The sequence below is a fragment of the Hetaerina americana genome, unplaced genomic scaffold (genome assembly GCF_022747635.1).
Source record: "Hetaerina americana unplaced genomic scaffold, ioHetAmer1.1.p SCAF_7, whole genome shotgun sequence".
Lineage (NCBI taxonomy): Eukaryota > Metazoa > Arthropoda > Insecta > Odonata > Calopterygidae > Hetaerina > Hetaerina americana.
In genome coordinates, this window is record NW_027287316.1 from 36250241 (window position 1) to 36276078 (window position 25838).

Consider the following 25838-nt stretch of genomic DNA (forward strand, 5'->3'; position numbering starts at 1 on the left):
ACCTTTTATGACGATAAATCAAAGACTAATTTTGATCAAGATGAAAAAATAATAAATTTGTGTGCTTGATTTCAGTTTTGTTTAACGAATTAAACCTGATTCGACTTATATTTAAATATATATATAAATGTTGATGGCATCATACTATATATGGCATAACGATAACTTACTTACAAGCAGTAATCATGTTTTAAGTATTATTGTTTGGTATTTGATATTGCTCGTTTGAAAGAGTAATATCAAATGACGAATCAAAAAACAAACGTATGCAACTGGTTGATTTGCGAGCTTTGTAATTCAATTCCGCCGTTAGAATACTGTGTAGACTATTTTATCTGAGGAGGAGGTAATATTTTCTCAATTTTTGAAAGATTTTTTATAGATGCATTTGTTTTTTAGCTGTACTGCGTTATTTATTTTTTAATAATTACATGAAGGATTAACTAAGTTTTTTGTTCAATTTTTCTAGACACATATTTATGAATATTCGTTTTTATTGAACAAAAACATAGTAATATTGCATGAAATTGTATTAACGGTGCTTTTATCCATAATCTACCTTTGCGTTATCTTTTCATATCACTGTGTAGTCTATGGAAATTATTATAAAAAGTAACAGTAGCTTTTTACACAGAAAATCGATCAGGGGGAGTTTATGGCTTCCGCTGTTTGAGACAGTACATCGTCTAAACTGACTAACTCTTTTTCTGGGGCAAAATCTTCTGGTTTTCAACATCTTGGTGTAGCACGTTATCCACGATATTTTGTGTTATTTTTCACAAGAAAAAGATTGATAATCAAAGCCGTTCTGCGTGATGCCTACTTCCGTTAATGATGTGTATACTGAAATTAGGATGTTAAATATTAGATGCCAACTTGGTACTGAATATTGGACCACCCTTTTACACGATCCAACTTAATGCTTCCAATTTTTGCGGAATAGCTCGCGCTTCCCGTTGACGGTAGTATTTTCGTTTGAAAACTAACCGGCAGTTAGTAGGAATTATGTCAGACTTATTCATTACTTCTAACGAGATATCGGTGGCTGTCTTGTGGTCATGTTAATTAAACTTTTACAATACCGAAAACGAAAACGGATAATATGGGCAAGGAATTGGATACGTAGGAGAACGTAAAGGAATGGTATTGGTGTTGGGGAAATTCCACGCAATCGACTGCTGAATTAAGACTTTGGTATTTGGATGAGACAGTTAAAAATATCACAAAGTGTAAACTGTGAGATATTTTAATCTATTTGAGGCTTCTTTATTCAAAGGTATATTTTACCGACTGATGACGAAAATTGGCCTCCTGTAAAAATAATGTGGATACAGGTCGGCAATCGGTCGGTCCTTGAAACACCATGTCACATATGCGAATGAAAATTGGATGCAAAAAACGGATGGAAAATAAATATTTCACGCATGTCAGCTCTGAATACTTTCTTCCTCCCTTCATCACGTCCAACATCCCTATCCTGTTCCTTCCCTTTCCTCGTTTGCCTAACATTCCCCCATCAATTACAGTCTTCAACATCCCACTGCCGGTTAATAACCCCGTTATCCACTTTTCCTGATTCCATAGGATTTCTCCCAACAAACCCCTCTCTTCGCCCACCATACCAAGTACTTCCTCGTTTATTTTCTTCTCGGTCCATTTAACCTTCTCCATTCTTCTCCACACCCACATTTCAAAAGCCTCCAATCTACGTCTATCCTCCTGCTTCAATGACCACGTTTCCTCACCGTACATTGCTACGCTCCATATCAAAGTTTTTACGAGTCTTTTCTTAACATCCTTACTCAACGTCCCCGTCATTAACTCCCTCCTCCTTGTGAAAGCCTCTTTGCCTAGCGCAATTCTTCTCCTTACGTCCCTACTACTTTGACCGTGTTGGTCCAAAACACTACCGAGATACGTAAACTGTTCTACCTGCTCTAGTTTTTGCCCACCTATTTTGCCCTCTTTGATCATTTCCTCTGAATACAGGTTGAACAGCAACGGTAATAATGGGCAACCCTGCCTTTCACCTCTTCCTAACACTACCCAACCGGACTCCCCGTTCCCCACTCGCACCTGAGCAGTCTGAGACATGTACAGGTTGCGGATTACCCTCCTTTCCTATTTTCTGCAATATTTTCATTAGTTTTTCCCAATTCACTCTATCAAACGCTTTTTCGAAATCTACGAAACAGGCAAATACCTCCTGGTTGTGTTCTATATTCCTCTCGATTAATAATCTCATTACTGCAATAGCATCACGCGTACCTCTCCCCTTCCTAAACCCAAACTGATCATCCCCAAGTAATCATTTGCCCTACTCTCTATCCTTTTGTTTATGATCCTGAGAACACCTTTAGCTGCGATATATATATATATATATATATATATATATATATATATATATATATATATCGATGATGTTGAAGCCCTCACAAGAGCAATATAACATTTGGACGACACAATAGAACACAAAGATAATATATAACGCTTAAAAGGACACTCACATTGTGGATTGTTTTAACTTTATAATATAATAATCATGTATCATACAAAATCATATCATATCATACAAAATCGTATTATATAACAATGACGGTCACGGCATATCATAACTAATATAATAGCGACATAGTACGAGAGCAATACAAATAGGATATTTGCACACAGCCAACATTTTGGATACATTTCTATCCTATTGCATAGACTACACCTTACACCATATCGGTATGACTAAGTGCTTCTTTTCCAGGATATACTAGTGGCATCAGCAGATTTTTCTATTGGATGGAATTTTTTTAATTGTTGGCCATGAATAAAACCAACTAAGTGAGGATCAAGTGGTTATATGCAGGAGTATAACCAACCATATCGATATGTAAAAAGGGGAGACTTGGCAGGGAAAAATTCGAGATATAGAAAACAAAGTTTTGAGAACTCTATATTATTCACTTGTTTTCCTATTGGAAAATGATAGCGCCATTCATTCATGTATGGCGCTATCATTGGACGGAATCAGGTACGGTTGAGTCGCACCGGTGAGTCATGCGCCGGCCGTTTCAAAAACTGTTTGAGCATTTTCTCCACTTTGGGCGGTGCGGAAACTCATCATTTTTCGGCCCCAAGAAGGCTTACTAAATGGAGACTTCTAAGATATCTGAAGCAGACGAATTGTTAGAAGAGCATAGAAATTTAAGAATATTCAAGGCCTCTTTATTGTTACGATCTTAAATTGTTCAATTTTGAATTGATTTAACAAGAGTCACCTCAGAATTTGATGTATTTTTAAAAGCAATCTCTTTCGGTTGAACGTTTGAACTTTTGAAATTTTCCATCCAATGAACACAAAAAATATCTGATGCCTTATGCAATGGTCAAAATATCCTTAGGATTTCAAGGAATAAATGAAATGCCCAATTAGGATACATAGGATGACAATTCATGCAGGTAGAATGAGAGAAAGGGATATTGAGACCTTTTGAAGGACATAGGGCTCTGGGATTTTTCTTCTCCCGACAGAGAATCAACAGTACTCTTTTAGCAAAAACAAATTTAATTAACGAGTTCAACAAGAAAAGTAAACTTAGAAACCGATACATTTTAGAAATTCTATAAGCACCGCACGACTTGCAGACTAAATAATATTAAGAATAAAGCCGTGCACTGTTAATAATTAAGCAATAATAAAATCTGCAATTAAGTTAAAAAAATACCCGAATGATAAAATTAAAGACTGATGTACAGAAAAAACAAAGAACATCGTTACTGTATTGAAAAAAGAATTGATAAGAGTTGTATGTAAGAAGTAAGAAAAATATAAATTTGTTTTTTTAAATAATTGCCTTTTTCAATAAAATTATGAGTGAAGTTGGAATCGGGAGATCAAAGAAGTAGGAAAGCTTGCGTCATTCCTCATTTCTGTTTTTCTAATAGACAAGAACTTTCGTCCAAAACCGTAATTTCGAGGGTAACAGCCTACTCTAAAAGTTTTATTTGGTCGAGCCGCCAGCGAGCTCTCCTGAATTACAAATTTTGTTTCCCTTGTGTTCAGGGGGCATGCTTATATGCGATACTAATAAAATTTTGATGGCAAACACACTGCAAACGCTGCACGCATATTTAATGTCCTCTCAAAGGCTTTTAAATCCAACTTATATTGCCCCGTTTGCTTTTTTGTATTTCCTGCCTAAAGATGAGCCCTAAAAGCAGGTGAGCTAAAAATGGAACCTGCTCAATTCGTGAGCTAAATTTTGATTCTGTATAATTATGCATTAATATTTTTTAGGAAAACATAAAAGAATGATCCACATTAGCTGATCAGTATTTTCCATTGAAACTTCTTTATACCAGATTATATTCATAAATGTATCAAAATAAGTTTCAATAATTATTTAATCCATTAAAAATCCGTGTAATAATAATTATACTTAAGATGGCTCCTGTTGTCGTGGGATAATATCTATTTCTGCTTACTCAGATTCCGCCGCTTGGATTCCCGCATACATGAGTTTCATATTTTTTGAGACTGGGTGCTTTTTCAAGTTCAGGCTGTTATTTTTACAACTAAAATCCAATTTAGAAGGTCAAAACTGGCCGCTTTCCGATAATGGTAAATAAAATAACTTCGGTAAATAACGCTGGCCGCAATGGTCAGGAAAAACAAGTAATCATCACAAGATATATGCATAATAATGTAGCTCAAAATAATACATATTATTTTCACCTAGAGGAAGTGATTATGAATATTATTGAATAGTATACTTGCGAATACTAGCTCTTAGCTCATTAATTTTTAATTTTTTTTTTCATATCCATGAGATTAGCAAATAGATATTTATATCTGTTTTAACTTTCAGTTATACTTGTATTTTCAATATTTTCTCGTTTTTAGAATGATATTATTATTAATATTGGTATTAAAATTTTAGTTTAATAAATTAAAATTAAATGAAAATATGAGCCTAGATGTAAAAACTAGAATAAATATCACCAAGTTTACTCAAGAGTGTCTGAGAGTCAGAATTAGTCATTGAATCTTCCCCATGAATAACACAAACAAATCACAGCTATGAACCCAAATATAGATTTGGTAAGTAAGGGTGGAGCTCACTCATAGTGTACTAAGATTTTTACAGCATGTTGAATTCACTCTTCAGGGTAGAAAGCAGGCCAGTTCTCTTTCCTATGTGCCGACTGTGGTCTCCCAGGAAGGTCTGGTACCCGAAAAAATCTCACAGATTGGATGAAATAGTGGGTGCCTAGAAGTGTCACCCGGGAATCTCCAGTAAGGAGCTCAACGCTCCATCTACTAGACTACCGTGTTCCCCAGTCAATATTAACTAGGTTTATTCAACAAGAATCGCGAATTTTGAATTTTCGCGGGTAACGTTTATTTAATTTTCGATTTTTTTGTGGGGTTATGTTGGTACTTATGTCTTTCACTTATGACGAAAATTTTGGCCATTTTGTGTGGTCAGTTAATTGTTGCTTGGTCAGTTAACTGTTTTGATTGGACTTGTTTTGGCTGGTCTTCGATTTTTGCCTCTTCCGAAAAATGGATAAAGAACCTATATAAAATTTTTCGTGAAAAACGAAATTAAATGCGCCCGTGCATTCCAAATGTTGACTTAGGCATATGGAGAAGCTACCTTGTAGCGAAGAAAAGTTTATTGGCGAAGGCGAAGCGCGTGCCGGACCCCCGAGCACGCCAATAACAGAAGAAAATATTGATGAAGTGAAGAAAATAGTACTGGCCAATCGTCGAATCACCGTTAGAGAAGTTGCTGAAGAACTAAAAATATCGATTGGCCCGTGCCATTTGATTTTTACCATTGATGTGGGTATGACATATTTCCCTCTTCTTGATTGCGTTGCATTGACAAATTTTCACCATGAAATTATCGGAATACCAGTGACTTGCAAACAAGAAATTATTCTGTGCCTGACCTAAGGCCATGGCAAAATCTCAAGGTACAGAATCATGGAAAAGGAGTAGTTAAAGTTGCATTATTATTTCCCAAAAAGCGGAGGTCTGTTAGACACAGATAAAAGAAGTGCTGACAATTTGAAGTCATGGTGACATGAATTATCCCCCTCTATTTTTTTATAAGTGACGTAAAGAATTATTAGGACACGAAGAAAATGTTTCTCCAGGTGTAAATAATTCATCAACATATGTCTCCGGCAGTATCGTTTCTATTTTGCAATTCGTACAATTGCCACAGTTTGGCATAGGCAGTAATGGCTGCTATAAGTTGTCCTTCGATTATATACTCATTCTTTATACAGGTTAGGAAACTAGTTAGGGAACACATTTTCTGTAAACACTAGTGCCAAGTAGTGAGGAGGAATATATCATTTTACGCAATGGAAAATCGAAGCATTGAATTAATATTGTCAAAATTAATAATCTTGCTTATGCCAAACTTTATTTTTTTAAAGCGATAAATGATTCAATAGTCTCTCGAGGAAATATGGAAGATAAAATGGTATTAATACCAGCATTTATTTCCCCAAGAGTTTACTCAATCATTTATTTCCCTGCATCAAAACACCCTTCATTTTATTAAGCTGTAGTGCTTCAGCTTAAAACGAAACAATAAGTTAAAAGATAAAAGGAGGCCAGTTGCAACGATAAAATGCAGAGCTTTCTTCATTTTCCTCTTATCGCTTCCCCTAAATTCCTTAAATAATCTTTCGAGCGTGATGTCGACTTTGCGAGTCATTTACTAAATGTTTACTTATAATTTATCATCTTCGTTTATGCCCTTGTTCTGACCTTTGTGTAAAAAGCTCAGCCATTTTGACGCAATGGCGTTTACTGAGCATTTACGATCTCCCAAGGGGCTGTTATTTTTGCTTTAACTTGTTATCTCAAAAATTACACTCTTACTAAATTATGAATGTATATTTTCATTATTTAAGCACGGACACCATTATGTCTGGAGTAATTAAGGAGTAAACAATATAAACATGCTTTCGAAAAGGGAGAGAAAACCCTAAGGATGAAATATCCCATTTTCATTCATATAAAACAATGAAATCATTTTCGTCAATAATACTGACAGATGGGGAAAAATTATGACTGTAAAAGTTATCTTAGTTGAAAATATAGTGTTATATACTTTTAAATAATTTAATTTAATAGGCGAAAGAGCAATGATATAGTTCTGAATAAGTTAAATTGAAATTGAATCACATTTATAATTCTCACGTTAATTATTCAAACATATTCTCACTACCGCGAATAACAATGTACAAAATACCTGTATAACCGTTTCTAAAAGAAAAGATGGAATGTAATTCGACGAACCATTACGTTACTCTAAATTTGGCAGAAATTCCTGTTGAAGTATTACCATTTTTACCTTTTCTCCCACACTGGCATATGTCTAACTTAGCTCGAATTAACTTATAATGTGTCAAGTATTTAGAACATTTTTTTCTTCTAAAATAAATGTTTTTCTTCAACAAGGTAACAAAATTATTAAGTGCCACTCTAATCATTAGATTTTTAACCTTAAGTATTAAAGTTTTTCGTCTTTATTCCCTATATAATACAAAGGGAAAGTAGATAACTGGAACTCTGAGTAAAATAAAACATTTTGCAGGATTTTGAGTGAAAAAATTTTTTATTCCGTGTGATCCACGTATTTAAAGTCCTAATAAAGATATTACTTAGCCCCTAATCATTTATGCCTAAATGAATGGGTCCTGGAAAGTTTCTTTTATTTTTAAGCCGAAATTCTTTTGGTAGCCCTATTCTGAAAACTCTTGACAGGGAGGGAATACTACCTTGATCAAAAATTTCCCGGAATTTATTCAGAAAATTAAAAATACAAGTTTATTCATCTAAATCTATATTGTCCCCTTCAAAGTAATCCCCATCGACTGCAACACACTTATGCCAGCGCTTGATCCAATCCTCGAAACATTTTTTATATTCGGTTTTCGGTATGTCCATCAGTGCTTCCTGCGATTTTTCCATTACTTCCTCTCGGCTGCTAAAACGCGTTCCCCGTGATGGTTTTTTAACTCGATTGAACAGAAAGAAGTCACAGGGAGCCAAATCAGGTGAATTCGGTGGCTGTTGGATGGTATTTGTTGCATTTTTCGTCAAAAAATTACGAATAATGATAGCACTGTGCGACGGTGCGTTATCATGGTGCAAAATCCACGAGTTTTCTGCCCACATTCCTGGTCTCTTTCGGCGAATTGCTTCACGCAAACGTCTCATAACGCCCAAATAATACTCTTTGTTTACTGTCTGGCCTTCTGGCAAAAATTCATGATGCACTACACCGTTGTAATCCATGAAAACCGTCAGCATTGCCTTCTTTTTTGACTGAAAACGACGTGGTTTTTTTGGTCTCGGCTCATTTGGTGAACGCCATTCACTTGCCTGATGTCTGGATTGCGTGTCGTACTCATAAACCCACGTCTCGTCTCCAGTAATGATCCTTTTGATGAATGTGGGATCGGATTCAGCCTCGCAAATCATGTCTTTTGCGACGTCAACACGGTCTCTTTTTTGCATGAAATTGAGGTCTTTTGGCACCAACTTTGCTGCTACACGACGGAAACCCAAATCATTAACCACAATGTCTTGGGCGGATCCATAGTCAATGTTCAAGTCCTCCGCTATTTCTCTGATGGTTAATTTGCGGTTATTGACCAACATTTCTTTTACTTTATCAATTTTTTCACCGACTTTCGATGTCGATGGTCTGCCACTGCGTTCATCATCTTCGATTGACTCACGACCACTTCTGAACCGCTCGTGCCACTGGTAAACGACCGTTTTTTTTAGAGAATCGTTGCCGAAACACTTTTCCAACATTTCCAACGTCCGTGCGCCACTAAATCCGTTTTTTACGCAAAATTTAATACAAGTTCGTTGTTGCAAATTTAAATCCATTTCTGCAATTGTAGAAAATCGCCAACACACACAGAGATAGATGTACTCTTGGCTACGTAACTTTTGCAAATGTCAAGTTATGACACTAAGATTTAAAGGGAATATCAACAACAGATGTACCAATTTAACAAAAAAAACAGAACTCAAATCGGAACGATGGGAGCGCCACACGGTGGTTATTCCGGGAACCTTTTGATCAAGGTAGTATGCCCATAGTTAAATACAAAAGACAAGAAGAGGAGGAGTAGATCCTCATCCCCTTTCCAAAAATCATTCTTTTAAACGATGTGCACCAGAGGGCAGAGGGCGTGAAACAAACTCACATCAAGCCATACAGAGGCATATCGTACATTGTCGACCATAAATAGAGAGGGGATAATATCAAGGTAGTGCAGTGTACTTGACCCCAATAAGTCGTCCAGGTGTATGAAGCTGCTCATCTCTAGATTTAATGAGTGGCCTTCATTTCTCTCCCCCTCACCTAACCCTTGGCTTTTCTCTTCTTCCCTCTCTCTTCATGTCTCCGAATGGACTACATGGGTGAATAATCGCGGCTAAATAAGATACAAGGAAACTGACCTCTTTTTTTCTTGTGAGTAACGGTGGGTGAGAAATGCTTAGAATCTCATATTTTCACAATAAAAATATATATTCGTGACACTGATAACAATACGTATTCCAGAGGTTTAAATTATCACCTAGAGCAAAAAATCTACGTAACATCAGCTCGCTACTAGGCTACGAATCCTAGATACCGGTTCTTCGTAACCAGAACAACGGGCAATAATCCTATGCACAGGTATTGTTATCTAAAGCTAGAATCCATGATCCGAATACTTAAGGCAAGAAACCTCATTGTATATATAATATGAGCGTAGGAGATATTTAAGATTGGTAGTGTAAATGTATATTTTTCGATATCCTACCTGTTTCTTCCTGCATGTTTTTATTTTTACCTAATAGACTCATCTTATTACCACTTCTAGAACATGATTTTAATTTACGTATCCTGTTATTTAATAGTGTTGCGTGTAAGTACTTTCTTCCGTGTAGCTAAAGTTAAACGAGCGTATGGTCAAACTAATATTTGTGTAGAGTGTAATCATGCTTTGGTATTGCATGTGATTTTATTCTGTTTTACGGATGGTGACCTAACACCCCATGCCACACGCCCCCATGACGACTTTCGGGGTATTACGAATATGTAGATGTAGATGTATGTATGGCATATAACTGATTTTGGCACAGTTCTGGGTGATAATTTTTGTTTATATCACAATGTCTAAGATGCTATTTTAAATAATGTATTTTCCCCTAATATTAAGATTGATAACCAATTAATATTTAAAAGTATTACTGATATTTACTTCCATGTATATCCATGAGGTTGGTATCAAGGGCGTTAGAACAAGGTACTAGTATTTAGGAAAAGAATGGTCCTTATTTCTCGGTAAATATTTATCGTAAATACCGGTATTAACCATTTTCAAATGATTAAACGCCATTGTTGAATGATTGACAGGGATAGTAAGAACATGAAGAGAAATCAGGAGAAAAAAGGGTTCATCCTATGAAGATACTATCTCTAGTTTTCAAAAATAGCATCAGAATGTGAAATAATATATAACTAGGGAAATATTTATCATAGACCTAGGCATAGCCCCATCATCTATCCTACAAAAAACCTCAAGGGTGCCAATTTGTGTGTGTGTGTGTGTGGGTGTGTTTAGACATATTTCCTTTACAAACATTCAGATAAATGGTATTTTAAGCTATGCATATTAAGATATTTTTACTCATAGTTTACGGACTTTTGGCCGTTTATTGAGTATCAGTTAGGTCAAAAAAATTATAAAATTCTTGCCTGATTTTTGATTACACTAGCGGAGGCGTTTCAAATCTCTTGCAAAATTCGATTAGGTCTTTTAAGTTTTCATCATTAAAATTTATGGACATTTTTTTCGGTTGATTGATTTGCGAATTAAATAGGGTTGAGCAATGCTTCGTTATGTCCACTTTCTGTCAATATCAAGTTTGATGTCGATCTACTGGTACTCACTTAGTATGTCATAGATATATTGTGAGCGATATAAATTTTGATGTTGATTTTGGGGTTAACATTGACATACTATAGTTATCAAAATGGCATCGAAGATCTAATGTGAAATTGTTCTTTAACGTGAGAATGAAAGAAAAGGCCACTGATGTTTTGCAGACATCTTTGATACATGTAATTCGATTACATCTAAGGGTCGTGGTATTCCAAGTGCGTCCATAATGTTCCCTTATATCTCTCGATTATCATAAAGATAAAGGACATCTTACAAAAAATAGGGTACCCGGTAGGTTTCAAATAGCACCCAACCCCATTTGACCTCAATCTGTGGGAATCAGTAAGGGATGAATGTTCCAACAGACAAAATTAGAAATTGTACGAAGTTTAATTCTTCTAAGATGAGTTTAACTAGCCGGATTAAAAGGCAAGACGACAGACAGAGAGATTTAACAGTGTCAATACGACACTGGATGTCGACACGATACAAATGTTAGCGCCGGCATTGACGTCGACTTCGATATGGCCTCTCATATTTTCAGCACCGATATCTTGGGGGAATGTCAGCATTACGTTGTTAACGTATCGTGACATCAAAATTCCCATGTCATACAAACAACCATACGTGGATGATAGAGATCAATTCTGGCTGGACTGCTGCCAATGCGTTTTGAAGTTAGTGTTAAGTAATTCCAATAAACTGCGGGAGATACCAGGACAGTAACTTTTGACGGATACATCCGCTAATTTGCTAATAACACAACAATTTCAGAGCGTAAAAATCATTCACCTTGACCGGGATTTGAACCCGGATCCATAAATGTGTTCTCAAGAAATCAGATGGAGTTGTCAAAAAAGACTGGTAAATATCATTTCTAATATTTCTCCGAGGGTAAAAGTAATCCAATCCCAAAAATGTGTTATTTCATTGAAAAAAGATGCCTTATAAGCTTCCATTGCAAAATGAAAAACAAATATGTCAAACATTTTGGCCTCAATATAAAATTTACAACTATACACTGCTGGGGAAATATCTTGATCGTTACATAAATCCAGAGTTCCTCCATATGCTTCTTGGAAGAAATCGCGATATTTTTGAACTATAACCTGCCATCATCTCTTCATTTAGGAGTAACTGAGAAAATAAGGTACATTTGCAATTGATAAAGCTATAAAGAGGACTCCAAGGGCTATTACATTATATACGTGGACCACGAAGTGGATCCAATGTACGAGAATGTACGACCACAGAGGGAGAAGGAGATTCAGGAAATGAATAACGGGCCAAATAGAGGACACGGTGAAAGTATGGTGCGCGGCTCTTAACTGAAATGGATTGCCTTTGGGGAGGACTGCACTGCGAAAAGAGAAACGAATCTCTAGCCGGTCGGAATTGCTATGCCCTGGCCCATTGAAGGAGGCCATATGACATGACCTTCGTTTAAGAAATCGCCAACGCCGCTTTACTCATTTATCGCGTGCCTAAATTTTAAAATTATCGCGGCTCGTTTAATTATGTGTGACTTGCCTGAATGTTAGTATTTTGGATTATTACTAGCATTATATTCTGTGAAAAGATTTTACTGGATGAATGCTAAAAGTGACGTAGTTGGTGACATACATGTAGAACCAAAAAAATAGTGATATTTATGATTTTGATCTACAGTAGGTTTTTGAAAATTCTTGGCGTAATTTTTTCCCATAATATTGTCATTTTCAATGTATTAAAACCTTATTTTAGTTTGATTAGTCTTTCTCTTCATGTTTGGCATTCGTTCACGAAATTATAAAATTAAGTAGCTAATATGACTGACGCATTCCATTTATTTTGTGCAAAGAAAAAAACATTTATCCTCTGGCTTCAACCATTACTATATTTCGTATTTTATAAATTTAATATTCATATGGATTATCTCATATCATTTAAGATTGTTTTGTTCAATGTTTATAAGATAAAATTGTATGTAAATCTATCTTGGCATTGTATATTTTTAACAAAATCAGAGGGGCTGACTGTCTTTCTATTTCTATTTACAATCTTTACTAAGAATTATTTGGCCATTATTACCTCACAAACAGTTATACTGCAAGTTAAGGTTGATAGGGTCATTCTGTCAGAAATCAATTTCATATACCATTAAGCGAGATGAAATGTCCGTTTAACAAAGTAGAGCACTTCCTGTGGTGTCAAATTTAAAGAGACGCAAGCTAAATACAAAGGACTTTTGACTTATTAACTCAAAAAGGACGACTTTTATAATATTTTTGTAGAAAATTCACTTTTTTCATCGGAAAGGAAAGACTAAATACTCAATTTTACGTTGCCTATATCATCATGTCGGTGACAATTCTTAGATTTCCTTTCGTGAGCCTTTCACGGGCATGTAATATATATTAGTAACGTATGTATATAAATATATATTATATATGTTATACAATTATTTATTTACCCGTGAAGTTAGGTTTTACATGGAAAACCATTCAAGTATGTATACATTTATGTGCGGGTTTACATAAGGCTTCTCTATTCTATTTCGTCCTCTCTCTTTCTTTGACCTGCGATATTGTTCCTTGGCCTTCCCTTGTGGCGTCTTTCCTTCTATTTTTCCCTCCATTATGTACCTAAGAAATCCATTGTTCCCCGCTGTATCCCCAATCTATCAGGTTCTTCTTTTTCATTAGGGCCCTATGCTACTTTTCCTTATTTTATTCTTATCTAGAATACCTCTTTTCTCAATTCATTCCACCTTTTGATCTTCATCGCCCAGTTTCAGGACCATCCATCCGTTGGTCCCTATTTATTTCTGGCCTCCCTCATCTATAGCAAAATTATTCATTATATAGAAGAACTAAATTATTTTAAGACTCAATCAGAGTTTGAAGTGCAGCAACTCTCTGACTGTTTTGAATACACTCAGCTGCAGAATACCTTGGACTTAAGCATTCCTTAGCTACTAGGTCGAATGCAAAAAATGAGGGTTAGTAGCCTATAAGTTGTAGCCAATCCTAAGTCAGGGTGAGGGAGAAGGATTTTTCGACCCGCTAAATCATCCATGCAAATATTTTCTCGATTGAAACTCCAATAGTAGTCCCAGGATGAGTGATAAAAATATGAAACTTCAAAACAAGGAAAAAGACAGGTATGGAAAGATGATCAAAGTGTAATCAGAGCATCCAGATTGAATTTCGATAAGTCGACATCCAAAGAAGGAGGACCGGAAAATAAACTAATGAAGACATAAAATCGATATTGCTGTCATATCTGAATCCAAAAAGGTTATAAAACTAATGAACCACTATTTACGAGCAATAATATAAAGCGTCAGTGTCAGCTTAAGTTATATAGAGTTCCAAGGAAAATAGAGAAAATTTTGGAGTAGCAATGCAATTAAAAGCAATTATGCTTTCGTTATAAATCCTACGTGATGCAAAAATTAAGAACAGCATCATTAAGAATCATAAAACAAAACACATTTATTAAAGTCTCTATGAGGTATGTAGACCCGATGAAGGGTAAAGAGCTGAAACTGGAACATTCTATAATTATACCCAGAAAAATTTTATATTGCAAATAAACTATAATTGCAACCGACTTGAACGATAGCAGGGGTAATGTACGCACCAACAAACAAAGTGGTGGATAAATGTTGAGAAAAAATACGGAACCTAAATGGAAACATCCATTTGATTTGTGTCTCTATAATAACTTTAAAATTACTAACCCATATGTAAGAAGACACGATAAAGAAAAATATTCACACTTTGAGTAAAATCGCAAATTATCACCTATTTATTACCTTACATAAATTATAGAAAACTGAAAACCGTACAGGACGTACATAATAGTAGGCAAGCCAGGTTATGGCTGATTATTATCTGGTGATTAGAAAAATAGACGGAGAATGGACAATAGGTCAAAAACAGCAAGTAGTCGAGGTGTGAACCAAGGAGACAGATTGCTCCAACGTAGACTCTGCTGGGAGTGAAAAAAGCCCAGGAATTCAAAGAATTGTTAAGTCCTCAATGGGAAAGTGAAATGATCTTTCTTCTTCATTAATCAGCTCTTTTGCAGCATAAAATCGTGAATTCAAACTCCCATCTGACGTAAATGAAACGTTCCCTCCATCCCAACCCTCGCTTATTCCGCAAAGTAATTAAACGGAAGAGAACAAAACGATTTAGTTTCTTTGAGGGAATTATCCTTTTCTCATTCACATCCTCTCCACCTCCTCGTTTCCCCCCGCCATCTTCCGTCCTACATCACCTCTCTTCCCTTTCGCTTCCTTCTATGGCTTCTCTCTTTTTACACACCCCGCAAATCGTTCATTCCGTAGCTCGTGCCTTCGATTAAATTATGAATTAGAAAACAAATTCAGGGACAAACCCAGGGTACCTACTGGAGGTCTCTCCTAGAAACTTTCACTTTTCTCACCACAAAGGTAATGGAATAGGATAATTTTAACTCTTATAAGGGCATCGTCAACTGAACAACTGTTCAAGGGTACATATTCATTTGAGACCTCTAATACGATTTTAAAATAAAAATTGGTTCTTAGGATTATGATCGCACTGTAAAAAAATACTAGCAAAGTTCATCAAACACATTGAACATTCCTCTAAAATAGGACAACCAAAGGGATTGAAGACAGTACTGATTCTAGGACTTCAAGAGATCTAGTTAGGGAGTGTTATCATCACAAGTTGATGAGGAAATTGGCAAAATATTAAATAGTATCCGTAACCGAATCTAAAGGTCATTCAGCGTCTAACAATACTGTAATTAAATTGTAAACTAATATTAAATTTTGTATAAGACCCATAGAAATGGCATGAAATGCAAAACAATCATATGTACTGAAATTTCTAATTTCTACGCTCTTGATAATAAACACGGCATGAAATCGTTCTTCAAATATAAGGCCTGGAATTTAGAGTTAATTCTTCATCGATGAAATTCCACGAAAAAAGATTGAATAAACCGGGTAAATACTCGAGATCGTTATCAGCCGGCATATAAGTCTATCAGTGAACGTAAGCAGAGTACGTCAACACTTGACTGAGCTTAAAAAATATATGCTTCTAACTGCGGTGAAATTGATAGAGTTCATCTTTTATCGAATCAAAATTAAAATAGGAACTGTTTCTGAAGCCCATATCATAAGGTTCGTGTCTTCGTCTGCAAAGACGATTCTCTTTAGAATACACAAAGCTCTGAGTCTTCGTAGAGGAGGGAATGGATTTTAAAATGCACCGTAACAAATAACCCAACTAAAGGGAGGGTGCAGTGTAGCGTGGAAACATTTCTCAATTGGATTATTGATTACTAATGAAGTCGATTGATACTTTTCATGGTTATTTATTTTCTGAAATTTTAATGATGGCGATTATATTATAGTTAATCAATATTTAGCATAAGAGGTTCACTCAAGAAATTTTTAAATGAAACGGAATAAAAGTCATGCTATGGGTTTGGTATTGGAAATTTTAACTAAACTTTATTTTTATAGACCCTAAACTTGGGTACCTGAAAAATGTTTTCTGTTTCAAGAATCATATATATATATATATATATATATATATATATATATATATATATATATATATATATATATATATATATAGTTAGTTAGTTTCGATCAATGTGAAATCCATACCATGCCTCAAACGGATTCATGGCAAAGAATACCATGTAATCGGGAGCGTTAAGAAGAGACTTTAACACTATCTCCAATGTTTGCGCTTTCATAAATCTCATATTCTGAAGTTTATAAGATGGCTATAACTATTTTTTGCGAATTTGAAATTCCTTGGTTTGATATAATAGAGTCATTTGAATTATTAAAAAGGAATACGTAGACTGAAGAAGAAAGCGTTCATTTAAAATCTAAATGAGTTGCTAAATAAAATCTACCCCTTCTAGTAAACATCTAGTAGAGAGAAATAATTAAAGAAGGGAAGGAAGAAACAGAACCGATTTTTCCGCAAGATTGTATGATTCAAAGTGGATTAAATCATATCTTACGAGTGTGAGAGGATATTCATTATCGATGATATTAATGCAACGTGGCATTTTAATTTCCGGAACAAGATCTGCGGGGTATATCCCACCCACTCACTCATTTCATATCTACTCATGGCCAAAACGAAGGAAATACAAGTTATAAATGGCTTTGAATTATACGCATGGGCTCCTTCGGTTGCAATATTATAACTGGTGTATAATCGTATTAAACATTCCGAATTTAACTTGACCGTGCTTGAGAGAATTTACTATGACTATGACCGCAAATGCATAGCTGTCGAAGATGTTATTCTGTCTGGCCCTCACCTCGATTTTATGCCAAACAAACTTACCGATGACGGACTGGTAACTATTGTGACAAATGGAATACCGTAACCAAAGGGGTGGATTCCACTGTTCCTTAATATTTGATAATACAATGTTCACAGCTTATACTCCTGTCATATGAATTATTCTGATGATAGAAGAGAGTGCATCACTTATAACTTACCGGAATTATAAACTCTGTGAATTTGAATATTTTATATTATAACAAAGCCTCCCATAGAGTTTCTGTAAATCGACTGGTTACATTTAGAAATGAACCACAGGAAGATCCAGTATTTATTAATATCGGAGACTTTGCCCATCTACAATATCCTTATTGAATACAGTTAAACACTATTTTTTATAGCTGACAGATAATTGTTCACACAAAATAGAAAGGTAATTATTATTGAAAAAAATGCTGAATAATATACAAGTCAGGCAAAATGTATTGAAGGACCACTTAATTTACCCCAGCAGACTTTCTCTTTCCCCCTTGATTCTCTTTTCTTTCCTCCCACGCGTCTCAGTCTCTTCTCCCGTCTCCCTCTCCTCATCTTCTCATCCCCCTCCATTTCACCTTTCCCTCCGCCTTATCTTTTTCAAATTCCCAACTCCTCCAAATCTCTAATTCTCCCATTCCTCTCTCTTCTCACCGGTCTGCACTCCCGCGAAACCTCCTTTGTTCCCTCGGTCTTTTAGCCTTTGCGCGAAAACCTGGGACGGGCCCCAAACTCCACACCCATTCCGTGTTAAGGGGCAGGGTTTGGAGGCGAATGGGACGGGTTCGAGGAGACTCCTAGAGGGAATAAGGAAAGAATAGGGAGGGGATGGAGAGAGAGAGAGAGAGAGAGAGAGAGAGAGAGAGAGCAAAGGAACCTTTCCCCGTGGTGGCTTGAGAAAGGAAGTTTATCGGAAAAGAGCCAAGAGGATAAAGGTGCTAAAGAGGTAGATGAGTGGGACTGATGTGAGGATAAGAAGAATGGATTGCAGCAAAAGAAGGCGCGGGGTCAGGTGCAGTTTCTTAGATTTAATGTCCTCACATCCTCTCCTATTTTCCTTCGGAATAAATCTTCCCGGTTTTGGTCGGTGCCACTTTCAATGCTTTCATACTCGATCCACTCAGATATAACGCACGATTGTCCTCTACAACCAAGGGATATAACTTCTTATTCATTAAAATAAGTGCTGAATCATTTTTTTTAAATATGGGTACACTGTCCTAGAAAATTAATCCAGATTCAGCGGACGTAGCCACTTCAAAAAGAGCATAATTATTTGAATAAAAGTTTGTCAAGATTTTAAGCATTTCATCCAATTATAATGGTATATACGTAATGCTATTTTACCTGAATACATTGGGCATAAATTGAAATATTTAAGAGATTTTAAATACGTAGGTAAAGTTTATTTACGGGGATTCAATGAATTTATTATTCACGCCTACCTATAAGTATTATTATTCGTTTCCTTTTAGTATTCTGTTCGATTACGAGGAGTAAACAAAAGAGAAGGATGGGAAACGAAAAAATGGAAACCCTTAAACCCTTTGGCATGCCTTTCAAAAACGGGTAATGTTTTCTTTTTAATGGAAAATAAATAGTGAATCAAAAGAATATTTGAATAAAAACGATGGCTGGTAACCTACCACTCCCCCGCCAAACGCCTTTGTGGTAGTTTGACGGCTATTGTATGGATGTTGAATGATAAGAAATAAAATAAAGTCACTTTTACGACGGATAATCTTCATATTTTGGAGACTCTAACCAAATGAATGTGATGCACCATTCCGCAACGGGTGTTATTTAGTTTAACTAACCTGAGAATATGGACGCCACGGCTGCAATGATGAAGGAGAAGATTACTCCAGGGCCGGCTACGTTCTTTGCTACCATTCCGGCGACGAGATACATCCCCGTACCCACGCAGCTTCCAACCCCTAGTGATGTCAAGTCCAGGGTCGTGAGGCACTTCTGTAAATCGGAATAAGATAACACCGTATTATTTCCATCCAAATGAACAATATAAAGAAATCATGAATTATTAGATGCAATTTTAATGAGAACATGTAAAGATGGGCAATTAAATATACAAAATTGCTAAACGCCTCAAATTCTGTTTTCCACGCTATTTCTACTGCTATTAAGGAATGGATTTAGAAGGAAATGATTCAATATTTAAGGTTTTTGCCTTGAATTCATTTATGTTAATAAAGTAGAAATTTGCGCACAAAACAAATAACTAAATATCTTATCTATTATGTGAATATACTTAAATTAAATATAATTATATCTAATAAATATTAATTGAGAGTTAAATCATTAAAATAAGTTCAATGAAATACATAATTTGCTTCTCCTGGACATTTTATTTGTCATGAGGACGTTTTCACGCCGATAATCAGTTATAAGTCATCAGTAGAATTAACATTTGAAATTCCTACTTCGTTCAACTTTAAAGGCATCTCGATATGCTATCTCCATCTACAAATGAAGCAAGATTTCAAAGATGAGACAAAATCATTCGTTTAACCGCTTAAGGGTACTGTTACCAGTTGTGCCATTATAATATAATTTAATAGATATTATGATTTACTCTTATTAAAAGCCATATGTAGATCTACGTATGATTAAGTACTGAGGACCTGCGTGAGAAATCGATTAATGCCTTTGCGTTATTTTTATCGAAACTATTGGTCTCATCCAAATAAAGATAGACAGTGTACTAGGCAATGATTAGATGTAATTTGACTGACAAAAATTTTTAATTTTTTGAATAGCAAACCCTAGATCATACAATGGAATTACCAATAAATTAATCTTACTGGAAGGGATATTTAATGTCGCTTTCCCCGTCAATTTACTTGTATCTGATGGTATTTTTGCGTTCTATCGCATACTAAGCTAAAACGGTTAGAGTATACAATTTTGAAAAGTTTGATTTAGTGTAAAAAATAAAATAAACCCAAGGTTATGCTGTAAACATTATAAACTTCATCCCTGGAAGGAGGATCCCCAACTCTATTTCGTGCAATCAATACTGGCCATATATTTACCTAAGATTAAAACGAAGATTTATGGTTCAACCTAAGATTCATTTCACTAGTATGCTGTGCAATCCTTCTATCATCTAATATCTTCATGTCCATTGTGCTTTTCTCTCAACGGCGCTTTAAATCAGCTCAATGTGTTTTGAAAACTCCAATATGGACATTTCTTGTCCTTTCAGTAGGCTATTATTCAATTCAAGATATTCAATCTATTTATATGTATGTTTTGGACATAATTGAAACACTCTTTACTTCTTAAGTATCATAAAAGCTTCTTAAATCTTTGACCTAAGTATTTCCTCCTCCACTTCTTCGTAACTTGTTCCGCTTTGCCTATTTTCTTCGGATTTACCCCAGCAGCATTTTCTCTTCGCCTAGACCATTCGAAATTTCAACGTTTGTTTACTCAATATCCAGCTTATTTACCTTTTTATCCGCCAAAACCACAGCTTAAAATCTTCCAATATACCTTTCATTCATTTGCTTTAAATACAAGGTCTCACATCAATAAAAGATACGCTCCGTATTCAAGTCTTCAATAATATATTCTTCATATCTTTACTTAGTGCACCTTCTACATGTAAATCATCAGATTTATTATTCTTGCAATGGAAGTTTTCCTTCAGATAACCCGTTAATTATGCCCATTTCCCTGTAATATCAGGGGTTAAAATCAACATTTCAAATAAAAAATATGTCTTTTTTATAGTCACTTCAATTTAAGAAGGAAATGAACAAGAAGTTAGATCGTGAAACTGTTCTCATTGTCCTTGTGGTATCTGGATTTGAGACATACTAAGACCCGGTGTCACATAATCTAAACGTCTTCATGAATGATGTATCAATCCGGTGGAGGATATTGATCACAACGACAGCTAACATCTCAAACTACAAAATTCAAAGCAATAACCATCGAATACCAACTAAGTCAACTGGAATATAAACTGTGTAAGGGAGAAGGAGCCTCATTGCGGATTCCTTCCGCCTTTTTATCCATTAAAATCTACTCGCATCGATGGTGACCGGTCTTAAAAAAGCTCTTCTGTTTGCCTTGCGAATCCGAAATCGCCCCACTCACTCAATCCTCTTTTCGAAAAGCACTTACGAATTCGAAGACTCGGATAGGGAAAAAGAGGAGAGGGATGAGAAAAAGAGAGAGAGGGGGGGAGGGAGGACGGTAAAAAGAAAAAAATAACGTGATGGGGAAGACTTTCTGTATCGACTGCCCGGCGAAGATAAAGGGAAAGGGTGGGAAACGACGGAAGGGATTCCGTTCAACTCCCCTCCAGGAGAAAATCCACTGGAGAAGGGGAGAGTGCGTGGGGACGGGTTTCGCGAGCCGGAGTGGGGGAAAAAGTCTTCTTGCATTATTTCCGATTGTCGGAGAGGAGCGAAGAAACGTGAAACTCAGTAACGAGTAAGATTGGCGAATTGAGTTCGGAATATCTATAGTTTCTGCCACTGTATAAACCACAGTTTCTACCACTCCGTCAAGTAATTCATCAGAATGGCCGATGTCACCGTTATGCAAAGCGCACTGTGGACTGAAATATGTCGGAATTTTACAGTGAAATGTCTTTTTCACATTCTCCAAATCTTAATTGCATCTACTAGGTCCATACCATCTCTTCAACGACTGCAAGTACTCTTTAAACTCTCAAGATAGACAGTAAAGGAGAAATTATTTCTTTGATAAATAATTACTTTCGCTGGCCTCCCTGGCGGTGGGGAAGGTACTCGTCTACCAATCCAAGGGTCGCGGGTTCGATTCCAACCTGGGTGGTTATCCTCCACTTAGGGCTTGGGTGCTCGTAATCGTGTCCATTGTTGTCACTGTATAATTCCGATTTTAAAGGCCAAAGAGTATTGTTTTCGGACTAAGACTAAGGCGAAATTTTATTAAATAAATGCAAATTAGAACGGATTGAAACGGAAACACATTTTATGATACCCCCTGAGCCCGTATGAATATTTTCCTCCACTTTTCCTGCTCACTGTCCTCCAGTATGTTAAACAGAGGGCAGAAACCATGATGAAGATAGAATGAAAAAAATTCTTGACATTGAGTCATTGAAATACGTGAGATGAGATACTAAGGAGATAGATGCTTTTTATCTCATATTTTTTATTTATGCTTTTTCTTCCTTCTTTGTTTAATGCTTTTTCTCTGTATAAAACTACCTCATACCTCGTTTGAGTACCAGAAGCTGACAAAGACATCGATTAGAAAGAAGTTTTATATTTTATTGGTCGGTAATTTCAATCATCCGCGAGTCCATAGGGAATATGAAGCTTTAAATTCTGTTCATACGCTTGAAATGGTGCTTTGTTGTATTGCCTATTCATAGTGAAATCCGTGGTGGTTTTGAGCTACTCTACAACCTATCCACTTTGATCCCCTCCTCCGGAGTGTACTTTAATATTCTGAGTATGCAAAGAAATACTATCTTTCATTCTTACTCTTTCCTTCGCATAAGATTAGTTTTGTACAAATAATGGAACTTAATTATTTCATTTCAATAATTAATACACTCTTTTCACGCTATTATTAAATTATTATTATGACCACCTCTGTCCTCACGACAACCAGTTATTATTTTAGTAAGCAAACGGTGTATTGATATTTCTTTATCCTATTAGTTACCACATCTACTATCCTTTCGTCTAACCTTGCTGATGATATAAAGTGCTCATAAAATGCCGCAGTCATCGTTTATTTCCATCAATATTTTTCACTATATCCCGTGATTATTCAATTTAAGTATTGAAAAGGCTGTAGATTACTCATTTTTTGCGTAATATACTACATAGAAAGTATTCGTAGTTATCCGAAAAAACAGCTTTACGAGTAATCTACGTGCTTTTCTTTTAAGTTTCAGGAATGATGCAAACTACTTCATACAGTTGTCTCATGCAAACTGTAGAGCAAATATTTGAGAAGTAGAACAAACGACAGAAAAATGAAGAATATAAGAGCCAAAGTGGTAGATAAAGTCATGAGAAAGGTTGCAAAACATAAGTGGCCATTGATAGCAGCTCAAATAAGGGAATTAGTAGAAGCGAGAAGAAAAAATGGATCTAGGAAATGGAACTGAAGAAACCCATAATAAGAAGCCAGGGAACCAAGTTGTTCTTGCGCAAGAGTAAAGATATGTCAGAGAAGAGTGGGTAGAAATATGCTGCGAAGAAATCAATGAAAACATTAGAAGGAAAACAGTGAAACTGCTTTTAAACTGGTGAAGAGAAAATTCGGAGAAAGAAAACCAAATTCCACAACATTAGAGATGCTAATGGAAAGGAATATATTAACATATAATCTTGTGCTGTGCATCTCATATGGTTGTAAGGGATGGAAAAATACATTGAGTACTCTACTAAGGACCCAATCCACTTAAAGATGACTTAATCAAAGAAGAAATATTATTATAAGAAAACGAACAGGACCCGACAATACGGTAAAGCATATCACCCGGGGTCATGCAATACACTAAGAGCAACAAGGTATCAGAAGCTGCCGAAATAAACGAAGAAATAATGAAGGTACTCGGGATCAAAAAAGCAAAGGATACCCTCTTTGGAACAATAGCTACGAAAACTACCAGGGGACTCCTAGAATAGTGTGATGATTGCCATGGCAAATAACAGACACATTCGAAGAGCGTAGAGCAATTGTCTAGATGTCTCACGCATGAAAATACTTACTGGGATAAACTAGCCGAATAATAGAAGGAAAGATAGAAGAAAACTATCGTACAAGGCAAACAATTAAAATTAAGAATACTCAGTTCGAGGGTATTAGACGAAAGTCATGAAACATGTAAGAAGCCATTTTATGCGGCATTCATGGACGTAAAAGAGAGATTTGATTACTAAGAAAAGATTAAATTCAATATAAAACCGGTACTAGGAATAGACTATGACGATAGAAGAATAAACCACCAACTATAAAGTAATCAATTTACAATCATGCAAATGAAAACCGGGAGGAATATAGAAGCCAAAAACCCAAGGAATTTAACAGGGTGAAATATCTCGACTGTACTATTCAATCTATATTTCAAAGAGGCAATAACAGAAGCAAAATAATTGGACATCGAAGGAGTCAAGGTTAATGGCGAAGAAATTAAAGTGCTCCAGTTTGCAGACAACATAAGTAGTAGCAGAAACGCAAAAGGAGATACAAACAACTGTCGAATGCTATGAACCAAGTGATTTGAGAATACAATATGATAATCAACATGAAGAAAAGTTAAATGCTTGTGTGTGAAAGAGAGAAGGTGAAGGTAGATAGATATCACCGTTCCAGGAGTGAAGCTAAAGGATGTGGAATCATAAATCTACGTGGAGAACAGAGAAACATGTCCCATCTTCACTGTTTTTAGCCTCCCTAGTAACTACCTGGCCAGCAGTTTGACTTGGGATAGACATATTCCGACCCACATCAAGGAGAGAATAGCTCAAACTAAAAAGGCACTCATGAAGAAGAGGCAAGTACTATAAAATGAGGTGAGCTAAGGTTTATTTTCTTCACCCTGGAGGCTAGTAAAACCTTTTTACGGCTGAAAGTACTGAAAGTTAAGAGGAAATTTGGAGATAATAAAAAGATAAAGTAAATGCTGCAGTTTTGCACATTATTTCAAAGATTTATGAACATATATAGTATATCCCTATCTTCATGACCAGGCAAAAATAGTTTTATCGTAGGTCTATTGACCTCAATTTATTTCATTTAATATATGTTGGAAAAAGGTTAACTGGTTAGGAATGGCAATTAACTGGATTGGAAGAGTAAATAAGAGAGGAATTTAGATATCTGACTCAAGATATCAGCAACATGAGCTTATTAAGGAAGAATCTGATGCTGCAGGGGGTTATATAAATCCCAATATGAGCGAAACTGGCCTGATAGGATCTAAATTAGTTACTAGAAAATAAGGTACTTGAAAGTAATCTTCAGAGAGCTCTATTTTACAAGGTATTGAATAAATATGCAAAAATACGCGAAAGTCTCTCTTTCTCATATTTATTTCGGTAACTTAAGCGTCACGACAATTTTGACACACAGGTGTATGTCAAAATTGTCTTGACGCCGTAATTATGCCTGTATGTGAAAACATTTCTGAAGGATCTTTTGGCAATTTCGTGGAAATCCCGTCATCCATCTCATATTTGTGATGAGAGGTTATTTCGAGAATAATATTTGAGCCGTTAAAAGAGTAAAGAGAATTTTTTATTCCCATATGAGAACAAAAGAGGTAGTGCGGAAATGTAGTTGAGGAATAAATCTTACTCATGATGCACTACCATAAAAATGTAAACTAAAGGTTTTAGAAATCAGTCATTTGTTCTCTACAAGGCATCCTATGGCATATGAATTAAGCCTAAATTAGGGTATTAATAAATGGCAAGAATAAAATCAAAGAGCTATTCCTGCATAAAATAAATACGTATGAGCTCAGAAAGATAACGAGAAAATAAAATCCGAACTTTC

At 35.7% G+C, this 25838-nt stretch overlaps 1 protein-coding gene across 1 annotated transcript in view; it reads right to left on the reverse strand.

The window, feature by feature from the left end:
* The window catches only part of LOC139696632 (solute carrier family 7 member 14-like), a 754106-nt gene that overhangs the window by 138329 nt on the left and 589939 nt on the right, over window positions 1–25838 (reverse strand). Inside the window, exon 3 of the mRNA XM_071595441.1 lies at window positions 19118–19271. Coding sequence (XP_071451542.1) covers window positions 19118–19271 — 154 coding nt within the window. The remainder of the gene's footprint in view (window positions 1–19117; window positions 19272–25838) is intronic.